The 15,476-nt window shown below is 42.4% G+C and overlaps 3 protein-coding genes across 4 annotated transcripts; all 3 read left to right on the top strand.

The window, feature by feature from the left end:
• The first annotated feature begins 1,290 nt into the window (after positions 1–1,290).
• Positions 1,291–5,814, top strand: LOC117427048 (zona pellucida sperm-binding protein 3-like). 2 transcript variants are annotated; one of them, XM_059033350.1, is made up of 10 exons: positions 1,291–1,464; positions 1,710–1,894; positions 2,296–2,402; positions 2,841–2,932; positions 3,165–3,345; positions 3,719–3,827; positions 4,029–4,120; positions 4,670–4,755; positions 5,112–5,225; positions 5,564–5,814. In XM_059033350.1, the coding sequence occupies exons 1-10, from the start codon at positions 1,377–1,379 to the stop codon at positions 5,779–5,781; spliced, it is 1,272 nt and encodes a 423-aa protein (XP_058889333.1). In that variant the 5' UTR covers positions 1,291–1,376; the 3' UTR covers positions 5,782–5,814. The 2 variants fall into 2 exon arrangements, with proteins under 2 accessions (XP_058889333.1, XP_058889334.1); XM_059033351.1 differs by having other exon boundaries at positions 1,304–1,443.
• Positions 5,815–10,493: 4,679 nt separating this feature from the next.
• LOC131739312 (zona pellucida sperm-binding protein 3-like) lies at positions 10,494–11,249 on the top strand. The gene is made up of 2 exons (XM_059032672.1): positions 10,494–10,859; positions 11,150–11,249. Exons 1-2 carry the CDS (start codon positions 10,657–10,659, stop codon positions 11,193–11,195), a joined length of 249 nt encoding a protein of 82 aa, XP_058888655.1. The 5' UTR covers positions 10,494–10,656; the 3' UTR covers positions 11,196–11,249.
• Positions 11,196–13,007, top strand: LOC131739325 (zona pellucida sperm-binding protein 3-like; the record flags this gene model as incomplete). The annotated part of the gene is made up of 6 exons (XM_059032688.1): positions 11,196–11,258; positions 11,353–11,444; positions 11,704–11,789; positions 12,137–12,250; positions 12,602–12,799; positions 13,003–13,007. Coding segments are annotated over 6 exons (558 nt in total), but the record flags the coding sequence as incomplete, so codon positions are not given.
• Between the last annotated feature and the right edge of the window lie 2,469 nt (positions 13,008–15,476).

The following is a 15,476-nucleotide window of genomic DNA, read 5'->3' on the forward strand; positions in this document are numbered from 1 at the left end:
GGCCAGTTTGATTCCTCTACAGTGCTGGACAGCAAAATGTAATTGGAATGCTTTAAGATGGGTAACTTCACACTCAAATTATTTTTCCAGTTGAAGGCTGTTGGAACAAATTATTGTTAAAATAGTGCGGTCTACAAATAAAGTAGTGCTTTTTTGTAGACATGAAAATAATTGAACCCAAAAGAAGCTATAATTTAATATTAGACTTAGTTATGCTAAATGTAATTTCCTAATCTAATCTTTAGTTGTCAAGTACAGATGTCTATCTTGGTGATTCATACCAAGTTGTAGGTTCAAACTTAGGCAGAAAGTAAACATTTAGTTGGGAGACCTTTACATTGTGGCAACCAGAAACTAAATAAATATTCTCCAATAAAAAGTTAACTAGCTTAAACTGGTTGTCAAGAAACTAGTTTCATAAACCCAAGCTTTAGTGATCCTACAAAACTATTTTAGTTTATCTAGTTAGAATTATGGGAAGAACTGCCACTACACTGGTTTTTGTAAGGGTTTCTACAGAACCCATGTACCATGCCTTTTTTTGGAGAATATTTCATTATTTTTATTTTTTACATTTGCTTAGACAGGCTACTTTTAAGGTCAGTTATACCATAAGTATGGGCTTTAGAATCACAAAACAGTGCATTTTAGTGGCAGTATAATACATTATTTACCTATCAAAATACATACCTTCAGAAATGCAGAAATATACAAAGAATATATGAGAATGGGCAATGAACGTCACTGCCATGTTTATTTATTTCAGAATATTTGTGTTAACAGTTGTATAAATACTAAAACCCACAATGTACTAAATACTGAATGCCATTCTGAATGTGAATATAGCTGAATTATGAATTGTACATATTTTAGAATATCATATACTATATTTAGTATTAAAAATCAGTAAATGTGATTCCACCACCTTTCTTTAATAGTCGTTCATTATGTTTTGTATCAGCCGCCACACAAAGCTGAGCGCAGTGTGGTATACTGTACTAATGATGCTCCAGTCAGTCTGACCGGGCTGCACCTGAGCAATCTGAAAAACGGGAAGCCTCTAATAAGGTCGTTTGTTAAAGTTAGTAAATAGTTGCGCTGTATAACTAAGTTAAATTTGAACTCCCGCATAGCCGGTGCAACGAAACCTGGGGTGTTAACAAGACAATAAGGTCTGTCCATTTTTTTAATTGATGTTAGCTGTTGAGTATTTTTTTCTGGAGTGTGCGTGATATACGCAGGCACCCGCTCAATGGCACGACTCGTCACACCTGTGTCAGTGGTCCACTCAGTGTTAATTACCAAAGGACTCTAATTAATGTCACTAGAAAAGCACCTGGACGGTGGTGTTTTGTAGGTAACTGTTGGTTTGGAAGATGGTGGTCTTGTGGAAATGTGTTGTGATTGCGCTTTGCTTTATACCGTTTGCTGCACCGCAGGAAGGTAATGTGGGTTACACGTGGGGTTAGTGCGTTTTGTGCTTTATTTTTTGGTAGTGCTGATTGTACCGGTACATAATGTTGGTGTGTTAACAGACTCGTTTTACTGATATCCACACAATGATGTTCTCTTGTGTAACACTTAGTAGTGTGTTCTGGTCTATTTTTAAAGACCAGTCATAGTTGTACATTTAAACCTTGCATTACATGAAACCTAAAATAAAATATTTGCGTGTTCCATTTTATTTTTTAAACCCGTTTCTCCTGTAGCTGTGAGTACAGCCTGCGGTGTGGACTCGGTGGCTGTGAGGGTGTTGTTGGATTACTCTCGACCGGCGTTGCCTCTGGACCCGAGTGGTCTCCTGCTGGGAACGTGCCCTCCATCCAGCAGCAGCGCCGGTAATAACATGGTGGTGTTCCAGTACGGCCTGCTGGACTGCCGCTTTATGCGCATGGTAAGGGGCTTCTAACGGCTTGTATGTTGGGTTCACGTAAGAAGCGTTCGAACTGAAATTGCACTGCACCGTATTAAACTGTACATGCTTGTATAAATATATGCATTCTACTCGGAAGTCATCTTTTCCTGCAGGATTTATGCAATATTGGTTATGGTTGTAACAGCCAGAATGTGCTACATTACTAAGCGATACAAACGTTTTATTGGTATATATGGGTAATGACTTGAGTATTTACACTTTTTGTTTATAAAAAAAAAAAGCATTTGCTTTTAGGCTGACGGTGTACTATAACCACAGTCTTCTAAAGATTAATGGTTTGTCTTGCCCTTGAACTGCAGATCAAGTGCTTTAAATCTGTCTTCAAATGTTGTGCTTTTTTTAATCCATGTCTTGCCCAGGTTACTGCCAATGTTACCAGTTACATGAATGTGCTGACCTACAAGCCCACCCAGAGAGGCTTCTACCAGACTCAATTCAATCAGGCTATTGTGTGCACCTATCCCAAGTGAGCGCTGGATTTGGCTTTAAACATGTTGTAACTCCTGTGAAGATGGCTTTTAAAAGCCTATGGGCTGTTCAAGCATTCATGTATTGAGTCTTGCATCATGTCTGACATGACTTCACAGTATCTAATTTGTGGATTATTTTTTTAGAACTAAATTTTACAAAATCTATTTACTGTATTTTATATAACTGGAGTTATTGCCTTTAATGGGGAGCAGTTATTTAAGCCCTGTTTTATGGCACCGAGTTATATCTGCAAAATCAAATGATTTACTGTGTTAGGAATTCTGGACCAGCTTCCTTGCTGTGAAGGCAGTAAGAGTAAGTTTGTATTAAATATTGCCAGTAAGTTGTTTACAAATTTCAGTGTCTTCTGTTGCAAGCAAATTGTTTTGGTGTGTTGCTGTTCTAACTAAAGCTTTCTACCTGTGTTCTCCAGACCTGCTGGCTGGACTCCTCCAGTGTATAACCCTGCACTTGGGGATGCCTATGGGTTTGGGAAGCTGGAGTTCACCATGGGGATTATGAATGGTGAGTTTGCTGTCCTGCAATATACATTTGGTCTATTGGCTTAGAAAGGTGTCCAGTGCAACACTAACCTGGCAGGGGGAGCAGCCTGTGGTGCTCATGGTGTCACTTCCTCTAGTCAAGTAGAACAATATTTTGATCTCTTTCTCTGGTGCTGGTCAATGCTGCTCTGTCCTGGCTAGTGAGATGAGTTGGGTGGGTTGCTGTTCTCATGTGCCTCTCCTTTGGGTCTCAGATGACTTCTCAGCCCCACGCACCTCCAGTCTGTTCTTCCTGGGGTCCCCCATCAACATCGCAGCTGCAGTGAAGCAGCAATTCCACATGCCGCTGATGGTCTACATGGAAGAGTGTGTCGCTGCCAGCACTCCAGAGCTGAGCCCTTCAAGCCAGACCTACCCGCTCATCACCAACCATGGGTAGATATTCACTGCAAGCTGTATGAAGGCACAATTTTAAAACCTGAATGTTTAGCACTGGGGAGCACAGTAGTCCTGCTTGGATTTTAGGAAGGGGTGTTGAATGGTCAGCTTTGATGGCAAAAGCTCAGCTGAACTAAACTGGGAAGGCATAGATTGTAGCTGGGCATTAATTTAGGTAAGATGTCCATGATTTGTGGAAACCAGCCCCAAGCTAAGTGCAAACTTTCCACTAGTGCACAAAGGGTTGGAATGTAATTTTGTACAGGAAGTCTCCCTGGAACACAGGAAGTCTTGCTTGCTCCTTCCTTCTGGTGGTTGTGTGCAGTCCTGCCAAGTGCCTTTCCCTGCTTAGTGCGCTTTCTCCTTGCAGATGCTTTGTAGATGGCCAGGCTGGCAACTCCAGGTTTCTGCCCCGAGTCCAGACCTCTGAGATCCGTCTGGTTGTCCAGGCCTTCAGGTTTACACAACTGAATACAGATGTGAGTATCTGATGGGTTAATCTGCATTGTATTGGAAGTCCTCAGGGCAGCTAGTTACCAAGATTCTCTACTTGTTTAATGTATTCTTTTGAATATCTGATGCTGTTCTTGTAATGTGCATAACCCTTTTGTAAGTACAATTTAGAGTTTCTAACGTAAATGTTGGTTTATTGGTGTTCCTTTTATCAAATTATTTCCTAGGTGTATATCCATTGCCGCTTGCTGGCCTGGGACCCTGCCCAGCTCAATGACCCCACCAAGAAAGCCTGTTCATTCAACCAGAGAACCAGGAGGTAAGGACTGGACCCTGCTGAGGCTGCACTCTGTACAAGGGGAGTGCAGGGGCTGTGAGGTCCAGTTAACTAATACTACAGGGACCCACAATCTGTTCTGTGCCTCCTTGCAGTTGTGTGGAGAATTATTGAAATGTGTTCTTGCGGTTGTTGGTAACTGGAGGAAATGAGGTGTGTGCACATGTCCCTAAGGTGGGGTTTCCTGGTCCTGGGGGACCCTTGTTTGGTTCTTAATTGAGTCTTTTTAATTTCCAATTAAGTAATTGGAGGTTAAGTTGCTTCTGAAATTGTAGTTAATTGGCTTTAGAGATGAGGACAATTAAAGGTTTAAGCACATTGGTTCAAATAATGGTTTGATTTAAGTGAGGACCAGGATTGTGGGAGAAAACCCTGCCCTAGGGAACCAGTTGTGCATCCTAAACCTGGGTATATTGTGGACCCTTCAGTGCATAGTTCAGTCATGCATATTTAACTTCATGTAGTGGGTGTACAAATAGGGCCAGATTTCTACTGCTCTGAGTGTTGCAGTCTCTTGCTCTTGTGTTCCAGCTGGGAGCTCCTGGATAACCCTGGCCGGAGCTCTGTGTGCAGCTGCTGTACCTCCAACTGCAATCTGAGGAAGAGGAGGGACACGGGTACTAAATTCTGCTCTTTCTATATACAGCTTACACAGGTCTCTTTTTGTAAAGTTTTAAATTTAACTTCTACAGTGGTGAGTGACTTAAATTGGATGGCAGCCAACAAAGGATGCTTGAATTGGTCTGCCAGAGCCTCTGTAGCAAAGAACCATTCCCCCTCCCAACCAGAGGCTGCTTGCTCTCTTGCTGGTTCTCTGCTCAATGGCCTGTTGCCATCAGCGTTTTGCTTCTCTTGGGTTGTTTCATCCAGCACCCGCTTGGCTTGCCCCCTGTTGTAGTGACTGGTATTGCATGATGCTTTGCTGTAAAGCAGCAGGGCCTGTTTCTAACCAGGCTCCCTTTCTCCCGAGTAGCTGAAGAGGGGCTGAGACATGCTGTAGTGCTGGGACCACTGAGGATCCTTCCTGAAGAGCTGTCTGCTGGAAGCCAGGAATTCTACCAGAGGAGCCCTGCTCTGTCACTGGAGGGTGGGTTTTAGCCTGCAGTCTCCAATCCAGTATGCACTTGGCTTGCATGGCTGTGACTTGATATTTACAATACAGGTTCTCCTGCAGTTGGGCTAAAGAACTTGACATGTGGTGGTCTGTTTCTACCCAAACCATCATACAACTACAATTTTGGCACAAAGCTATGACTTTAGTGTTTCTAGTATTGGGATAAGGGGACTTTGCCCACCCCTACCAACTATGTCCCGAAGTGTGTCTCTGCAGGTCCTAAAGTAACACACTCCTATTGATGCTGCCCCTAGACACTATGGCTGCACTTCCTGTTCTTAACCCCTTCCTCCTACTCTCTCTTCCCCCAGAGCCCCAGCAGGCTCTGGCCTGGCTGCCTGTCCTGGCTGCTCCCCTGCTCCTGATGGCTCTCCTGGGAGCCCTGTCTCTGGGCTACTACATGTGCGTGTGGCGTCATCCCAGACTCTGCTCCAAGTCCAGCAGTGAGCTCCTCGTTCCTGTCCCCGTTGATGAAATGCACACAGCAGTTGGCACGGTTTCCAGCAGCTTGCTAGCAAGGCAATTCTGATTCTTATGTTGCGAAATAAAATGTCTTCATAGAGCCTCTATGGTCTGTCTGATTTTTGTACCATGGTGTAACTTTTAGGACTGGGTGTGTAGACCTTTCCAAGGGAATCTAGCCTTTCTCCAGAAAGGCTTGGTGTAGCAACCTTAAGTAGTGGCATTTGTTTTGCCCAAAATTGAACAAACTGAGGATGTTTGGATGGTAAAAGCTTAGTTTGATAAAAAAAAAAAAAAAAAAGCTAGTTCATTGAGCACTTTAAGCTACTGCTTTTATTGGGTTGTGGGGTTTTGTTGAGCTTTTTTGCCAGTGTCTTAAGGTTACCCAACTAAATTTTTTTTTTTTCAGCCAAAAAGATTGATCTGAAAACTTGGTATGAATCAATTGACAGAACTGCAGGTCAAACTCTAGTTAAGTAGATGTAACTTTTAGAATGGGAATTGATGTTTAGTTACTCAATTTGATTGCCGGTTATAACAATTCCCATAAAGCATTGCTTACATTTTGGACTCTGTTTGGTTTGAGGATATCTGCAGATGGCATGATCTTAATAACTTTCTATTTTATGTGTGTATATATATTTTTATTATAGTATGGGCTGCTCCTTTTGTGGATGAATGCCTTGAACTTAATTGCTGGTGAATTGGAAGGGTTGAAGGCAGAAAGGTATCTTCCAATTCATCAGAAACCTCAGAGCAAATTAAGCTGTCTCCCCATGGAGACAGTTGTGCTGGCCAATACACCAAGTATTAGGTCCATTATGGTGGGCTTTGATCCATGAGTACAATAAAGTAATCCACTTTTTGATCAAGTGGAATTATCTGGTGTTGAGCCAGTGGTGACCAATACACTGAGGTAGCAATGAAAAAAACAATACAGACAAATCACTGTTTACAATTCAAGGACCATAAAGATAACAATGAACATTTCTCTTAAATTTAAAAAACAAACAGTGAAGTAGACAAATGTTTTTGTCTTCTGCAAGAACTAAATAGTATTTTTTTTAAAAAAAGTCTAATTTAATATATTTTGGTTTTGACTGTTTTTCTGGCTGGGCTTCAAAAGATATTGAAGCACAACAATGCTGAAGCTTGAATTTAATCTCACTACAAACCATCACGTTGAGGAAGCTTGTAGCTTAGATTACTGAGGTATGGAAGCTGGCGTGCAGTTATTAGCGCCTGTTTGGAATTAATGTAACTTCATGTATTGTCAGGAATTGTGTATATAATTTAAATACAGAATCAAACTCTTTAATTATGCCATGCTTATGTGTTGATGCTTATTCAGAATTGCCCCGAGAGCCACCAGAAATCTCTTGATTGAAGTATTGGCTGCCACTGGTGTGTGAAACTACATTGTTCAGCAAATCCATAGTGTTAATGTATTGAGCAACAATACCAGCAAACAGTTTCCTGTTGGACGACCATGCTGGTAGTGTGTTAGCAGCCCCCTTTCATTGTCTGCTGAAACAATGGATTGCAGATGTGAGAACTGGAATTGTATTCTGTTGGTTATTGCATCACCATTTCGCATAGTTTTACATTGGTTTCATAGCCTGCCTGTTAACTGCAGAGATGCTGTAAGCTTCAGTGTCTTCACAATTTGACAGATTTTTGTTTCCAGTTATTTTCAGTAGTGTTGGTTCAAATCAGACCGGAGTGGATGTGGATTCTTTGAACAACTTCAGTATGTTCAATGTTATCAAATGTAATGAATATAAGATGATATTGTAGCGTTTTTGGGACAGAGATGAGATGTGATGGAGTTGAAGGCTCGAGACGTTTATTTTTGACAAAAATTAATAAAATCATAGTCAGGAAAGGGAACTGGGAGTTGAAAATGGTATTAGTTTAGCCTTACCCTAGCTCTCTCTCTCTTCCTCTCTATCTCCCCTAAACACAACCTTCTCTCACACTCTTGTTTCCCCCAATCTCCTGGTCTTTTCCACGCACCCCCTTATATCCCCTTACTTCCTCCACTCCTTACTCCGACCCCTGCCCCATGTCTCTCCCCTGCATGCATACATCCACCATGCAACACCCTACTTGCATGCACACACGGACACACACACCATGCAACCCCCTGCATGCATGCACGCACATACCATTCAACCCCCTGAATGCATATGCGCGCACACACACACCCTTTACACTATCCTGAGTCTTCCCCCTCCCCCAGGATAGCTACAATATTGTTTAAATCCTAGGGAAATGGGACAAGTGGGCCTACAGAGGATTTGATACATATTCAAAAAATATGAATCAATTTCCATAGTAAATATTTAAATTTTTATATAGGTGATGTCCACAAGTTATTGTAGGATGTACCCTATATATATATATATATATATATATATATATATATATATATATATATATATATATATATAATTATATATATATATATATATATATATAATTATATAATTACATACAGAAGCAGCTATGAGAACGTGAAAAATGAACGGAGGTGTAATCAAGTTTTTTTTAGAAAATTACAAGAATTACAGATGAAATCAAAATCACTCAATGTAGAAAAGGCATTGGATATTTTAAACATGTTTTCATTTGATTGTTTTTACTTTTGCTCGGACAGGCTACTTGTAAGGTCAGTGATACCGTAAGTATCGACCTTCGAATCATAAAACAGTGCATTTAAATTGCAGTATACTGCATGCAGTATTTCCCTATCAAAAGACATACCTTCAGAAATACACAAAGAATGTCTGAGAATGGGCAATGAACATCACTGCCATGTTATTTGCTTATTTCAAAATATTTGTGTTAGCAATTGTAGAAATACCATTCTGAATATGAATATAGCTGAATTATGAATTGTACCGATCTCGGTTAACGCACCACACAGGGCGAGGCAATCCACACACAGGCGGAGGGCTGCGCGAAAGCGGGACCTCTCTCACTGAAGCATAGCGCCGATACCGGCCCTGCTGCTGCCTTTCCCCGTGCACGCTACAATATTTTAGAATACCATATACATATTTAATATTAAAAATCAATAAATGTGATTCCACCAGCTTGCTATAATAGTCGTTTATTGCGTTTTGTATCAGCCGCCACACAAAGCCGAGCGCAGTGTGTTATACTGTACTAATGATGCTCCAGTCAGTCTGACCGGGCTGCACCTGAGCAATCTGAAAAACGGGAAGCCTCTAATAAGGTTGTTTGTTAAAGTTAGTAAATAGTTGCGCTGTATAACTAACTCACGCATAGCCGGTGCAACAAAACCTGGAGTGTTAACAAGGCAATAAAGTCTGTCCATTTTTTTAATTGATGTTAGCTGTTGAGTGTTTTTTTTCTGGAGTGTGCGTGGTATAGGCAGGCACCCGCGCAATGGCACGACTCGTCACACCTGTGTCAGTGGTCCGCTCAGTGTTAATTGGCAAAGGACTCTAATTAATGTCACTAGAAAATCACCTGGATGGTAGTGTTTCGTAGGTAATTGTTGTTTTGGAAGATGGTGTTGTTGTGGAAATGTGTTGTGATTGCGCTTTGCTGTGTACCGTTTGCTGCACCGCAGGAAGGTAATGTGGGTTACACGTGGGGTTAGTGCGTTTTGTGTCTTATGTTTTGGTAGCACTGATTGTACCGGTACATAATGTTGGTGTGTTAACAGACTCGTTTTACTGATATCCACACAATGGTGTCCTCTTGTGCAACACTTAGTAGTGCGTTCTGGTCTATTTAAAGACCAGTCCTAGTTGCAAAGTTAAACCTTGCATTACATGAAACCTAAAATAAAATATTTGCGTGTTCCACTTTATTTTTAAACCCGTTTCTCCTGTAGTTGTGAGTACAGCCTGCGGTGTGGACTCGGTGGCTGTGAGGATGTTGTTGGATTACTCTCGACCGGCTTGTATGTTGGGTTCACGTAAGAAGCGTTAGAACTGAAATTGCACTGCACCGTATTAAACTGTACACGCTTGTATAAATATACACATTGTATGCGTTAGTTTCTCCTGCAGGGTTTATGCGGTATTGGTTATGGTTGTAACAAGTTTTTTAAAATGTGTACAACAATGTCTTTTACTTTAGAATACGCTACCTGACTAAGCAATATACACGTTGTATTGGCGTAAGTGTAACGTGTATTTGCACTTCGTTTTGGTTATTTTTAAAAACTAAATGTATTGTTTTTGGTGTTAGGCTGTTAACATGCAGTGTGTGCTGTAACACCAGTCTTTGAAAGGTTAATGGTTTGTCTTGCCTTTTGAACTGCAGATCAAGTGTTTTTAAATCCGTCTTCAACAGTGACTTTTTTATCCATGTCTTGCCCAGGTTACTGCCAATGTTACCAGTTACATGAATGTGCTGACCTACAAGCCCACCCAGAGAGGCTTCTACCAGACTCCATTCAATCAGGCTGTTGTGTGCACCTATACCAAGTGAGTGTTGGACTTGGCTTTAAACACGCTGTAACTCCTTGCTGTGAAGGTAGCAAGAGTAAGTTTGCATTAAGTATTGCCAATAAATGGCTTATGAATTTCAGTCTCTTCTGCTGAATGCAAACTGTCTTGATGTGTTGCTGTTCTAACTAAAGCTTTCTACTTGTGTTTTCTCCAGACCTGCTGGCTGGACTCCTCCAGTGTATAACCCTGCACTTGGGGATGCCTCTGGGTTTGGGAAGCTGGAGTTTACCATGGGGATTATGAATGGTGAGTTTGCTGTCCTGCAATGTACACTTGGTCTATTGGCTTAGAAAGGTGTCCAGTGCAACACTAACCTGGCAGGGGGAGCAGCCTGTGGTGCTCATGGTGTCACTTCCTCTAGTCAAGTAGAACAATATTTTGGATAATTCCTCTGGTGCTGGTCAATGCTGCTCTGTCCTGGCTAGTGAGATGTTGGGTGGGTTGCTGTTCTCATGCTCCTCTCCTTTGTCTCGGATGACTTCTCAGCCCCACGCACCTCCAGTCTGTTCTTCCTGGGGTCTCCCATCAACATCGCGGCTGCAGTGAAGCAGCAATTCCACATGCCTCTGATGGTCTACATGGAAAAGTGTGTTGCTGCCAGCACTCCAGAGCTGAGCCCTTCAAGCCAGACCTACCCGCTGATCACCAACCACGGGTTGATATTCACCTCAAGCTGTATAGTAAAGGCACAATTTAAATCTGAATGTTTAGCACTTGGTAGTCCTGTTTGGGTTTAGGAAGGGGTGTTGAATGGTCAGCTTGGTGAGCATGGCATAAGCTCAGTTGAATGAATAACTGCCATTGCTGGGAATGCACAGATTGCAGCTTGGGTAGAGTTATTTTTAAACCCAGTTTATGGTACTGGTTTTTGTCTTGTGGCTGTTGGATTGACTCCGGTCCTGGTGAGTGCCTCCCCCTGCTCAGTGCTCGTGTTTCTCCTTGCAGATGCTTTGTAGATGGACAGACTGGTAACTCCAGGTTTCTGCCCTGAGTCCAGACCTCTGAGATCAGTCTGGTTGTCCAGGCCTTCAGGTTTACACAACTGAATGCAGATGTGAGTATCTGATGCTGTTTTTGTAACTTCAATTTAGAGGTTCTAGAGCAAATGCTGCTTTTATTAATGTTCCTTTGTTTAAATTACTTCCTAGGTGTATATCCATTGCCGCTTGCTGGCCTGGGACCCTGCCCAGCTCAATGACCCCACCAAGAAAGCCTGTTCATTCAACCAGAGAACCAGGAGGTAAGGACTGGACCCTGCTGAGGCTGCACTCTGTACAAGGGGAGTGCAGGGGCTGTGAGGTTCAGTTAACCAAGACCACAGGGACCCAGGATGAGTTTCTTACTCTGCACAATCAGTTCTGTGCCTCCTTACAGTTGTATGGAGAGTCATTGAAATGCCAGTAACTGGGTGGGAGGGGGGAAACAAACTTCATTCTACTGCTCTGTGTAGAAGTGTGTTGCGGTGTCTTTGGGTTCAGTGTTCTGCTCTTGTGTTGCAGCTGGGAGCTCCTGGATAACCCTGGTCGGAGCTCTGTGTGCAGCTGCTGTACTTCCAACTGCAATCTCAGGAAGAGGAGGGACACGGGTACGATTTTTTTAAAGTGTACTGTATATGCACAGGTAGTTGGGTTTAACTTGACTAACTTCCCTACAATGCTGAGCAAGTTTAAAATTGGATGGCAGCCAACAAAGGTTACTCCACGGGTGCAGCACCTTGGTATTGGTTACTAAAGAACCGTTCCTCCGCCCAGCCAGAGCGGGTGCTTTTATTTTGCTGGTACTCTGCTTAATGGCCTGACCAGTTATCTTGTTTCTTGGGCTGTTTTTCAACCAGCACCGTCTGACTGCCCCCTGTTGTGATTGGTACTGCATGCATTGCTGTAAAGCAGCAGCAGGTCCCGTTTCTAACCAGGCTCCCTTTCTCCTGAGCAGCTGAAGAGTGGCTGAGACGCATTGCAGTGCTGGGACCCCTGAGGATCCTTCCTGAAGAGCTGTTTGCTGGAAGCCAGGAATTCTACCAGAGGAGCCCTGCTTTGTCACTTGAGGGTGAGCTCAGCCTGCAGTCTCCAATCCAGTGTGCACTTGGCTTCCTTGTCAATAGCTTGCATGACCTGGTCTTTACAGTAGAGGTTCCCCTACGGTTGTGCTGAAGAACTTAATGCATGTTGTGTTTATAGTCAATAGCATAGAACTTGAATTGCCACAAAGTTGTGACTAAGCTTTAATGTTCCTAGTGGAACAAATGGACGTGGTCGGTAGGGGAGTGCGATGTCCCAAGTGTGCTTCCCTGCAAGTCCTAAAGGAAGAAACCCTTCTTGAATTGGCTACTAGGCACTGTGGAGAGAATGGCAGCCTTTCCTGTTCCTAACCCCTTCCTCCTACTCTCTCCTCCCCCAGAGCACCAGCAGGCTCTGGCCTGGTTGCCTTTTCTGGCTGCTCCCCTGCTCCTGATGGCTGTCCTGGGAGCCCTGTCTCTGGGCTGCTACATGTGTGGAGTCATCCCAGACTCTGCTCCAAGTCCAGCAGTGAGCTCCTCGTTCCTGTTGATGAAATGCACCCAGCAGTTGGCACGGTTTTCGGCACCTCGCCAGCAAGGCAATTCTGATTTTCTTTTGTATGTTGAAATAAAACTTCTGTTTTGAACTTCTGGTCTTTTTATTTATTTATTTTTTGTTCCAAGCTGTGATGCATGCCAATCTCCTTTTGTACTAACCCACTTCCATCAGGTCTCCAATATTTCAGTGACACCCATTAAGGATTCAGAACTTCAATTTCTCTCCACCTTTCTTTTGTTCTAGGCTAAGTACATCCCAATGTAAGTTAAGTCTTTAACCTGTGTTTTTTTTTTTTTTGGGTGTAATCTACAAACTGCCCCAGATACATTTTATGATTTGCTGGGAATTGCTCAATTCATGGGTTACAGGAAAGAGGACCCCATTGTAATGACCCTCTTACCTTATAACGAACAGTCCTTCCTGTTCTGTGCACAGTAATGGCTGTTTATCCTTCCTTTTAACAGTAGGGTTGTCTGTGTGCCTTTAATTGAGCCCCAAGTATCACAGACTCTGTTGTGTTTTCAGATCTGTATAGGAGAAACTCATGCTTCTGTGATGTGTGTTTTGCAAGTTACATGAAGGCATTCCCATTTGTACCTTTTAGCTTCTTTAGTCCAGTGTAGTTTATTGTGGACGCAAAGAGGACTTTGTTCAACTTGCTTTTTATACATTTTAAAAATAAGATTGGAGTTTTTTTTTTTTTTATTCTTCACACGTTGGGAGCAATAGCATCTCATTGAATTGGTCTGGAGGTGAACCACTAACCATACAGTTCATAGATTAACCATTCAACTAAAGAGCAAGCTCTGTAGTAGAGAGGTCAGTATTATTAACTCATCTGCTCTTACATTATTGTCTGTAACACAGGGAGTGAAGTGGGAGAAAATAAACTAAGGCAGCAGGGATGAGAATGTTACACTTAAGTTATTACACATTTAAAATGTCGATGTGCTATCGTTGGCTCTCACAGAACCACTGTTTTGGATTGGTTAGTAAGGGTTGCGTTTATCTGCAGAAATGGGTAAACCTCCTCCTATCCTCTGACTAGGAATCATGGGCAGATAAAATGGTAAGCTGGATCTTCAATATCCAACAAATACACAATCTCAACGTGTAACATGGTAGTAAATGCAGTGGTTTAGATTGCTGTGTGGCTGACTAATATGCCTTCAGAATGTTAAGGAAGGAATTAATACAGCAATTAGCACATTCAGACCGACAAAGTAATTACTGAGGGAATAAGCATCATTTCATTACTGTGATCTGCGAATCATGACTCATTTTCAGCATGATAAGGCAATTTCTCCTCTTTTTTTTGATTTTTAAACCAGTGAGCATATTGAACTAGCTTTCATGTGAAGTGTGTTCGGCGAAGGAACTCCCATCAGCTCACAGGAGATGTACTGGAAGAGCTAAGCAAACACTTAGAAGCAGAACACTCTTAAAAATGACTATTTTCAAATAAAAAGACTTCTTTAAACCTGTTGTCATTCTTTTAATATATACAGTACTGTGCAAAAGTTTTAGGCAGGTGTGAAAAAATGCTGTAAAGTAAGAATGCTTTCAAAAATAGACATGATAATAGATTATATTTATCAGTTAACTAAATGCAAAGTGAGTGAACAGAAGAAAAATCTAAATCAAATCCGTATTTGGTGTGACCACCCTTTGCCTTCAAAACAGCATCAATTCTTCTAGGTACACTTGCACAAAGTCAGGGATTTTGTAGGCATATAGTCAGGTGTATGATTAAACAATTATACCAAACAGGTGCTAATGATCATCAATTCAATATGTAGGTTGAAACACAATCGTTAACTGAAACAGAAACAGCTGTGTAGGAGGAATAAAACTGGATGAGGAACAGCCAAACTCAGCCAACAAGGTGAGGTTGCTGAAGACAGTTTACTGTCAAAAGTCATACACCATGGCAAGACTGAGCACAGCAACAAGACACAAGGTAGTTCTACTGCATCAGCAAGGTCTCTCCCAGGCAGAAATTTCAAGGCAGACAGGGGTTTCCAGATGTGCTGTCCAAGCTCTTTTGAAGAAGCACAAAGAAACGGGCAACGTTGAGGACCGTAGACGCAGTGGTTGGCCAAGGAAACTTACTGCAGCAGATGAAAGACACATCATGCTTAGTTCCCTTTGCAATCGGAAGATGTCCAGCAGTGCCATCAGCTCAGAATTGGCAGAAAACAGTGGGACCCTGGTACACCCATCTACTGTCCGGAGAAGTCTGGTCAGAAGTGGCCTTCATGGAAGACTTGCGGCCAAAAAGCCATACCTCCAATGTGGAAACAAGGCCAAGCGACTCAACTATGCACGAAAACACAGGAACTGGGGTGCAGAAAAATGGCAGCAGGTGCTCTGGACTGATAAGTCAAAATTTGAAATATTTGGCTGTAGTAGAAGGCAGTTTGTTCGCCGAAGGGCTGGAGAGCTGTACACGAATGAGTGTCTGCAGGCAACAGTGAAGCATGGTGGAGGTTCCTTGCAAGTTTGGGGCTGTATTTCTGCAAATGGAGTTGGGGATTTGGTCAGAATGAATGGTCTCCTCAATGCTGAGAAGTACAGGCAGATACTTATCCATCATGCAATACCATCAGGGAGGCATCTGATTGGCCCCAAATTTATTCTGCAGCATGACAACGACCCCAAACATACAGCGAAAGTCATTAAGAACTATCTTCAGCGTAAAGAAGAACAAGGAGTCC

The sequence above is a fragment of the Acipenser ruthenus genome, chromosome 11 (genome assembly GCF_902713425.1).
Source record: "Acipenser ruthenus chromosome 11, fAciRut3.2 maternal haplotype, whole genome shotgun sequence".
NCBI classification, from domain to species: Eukaryota; Metazoa; Chordata; class Actinopteri; order Acipenseriformes; family Acipenseridae; genus Acipenser; species Acipenser ruthenus.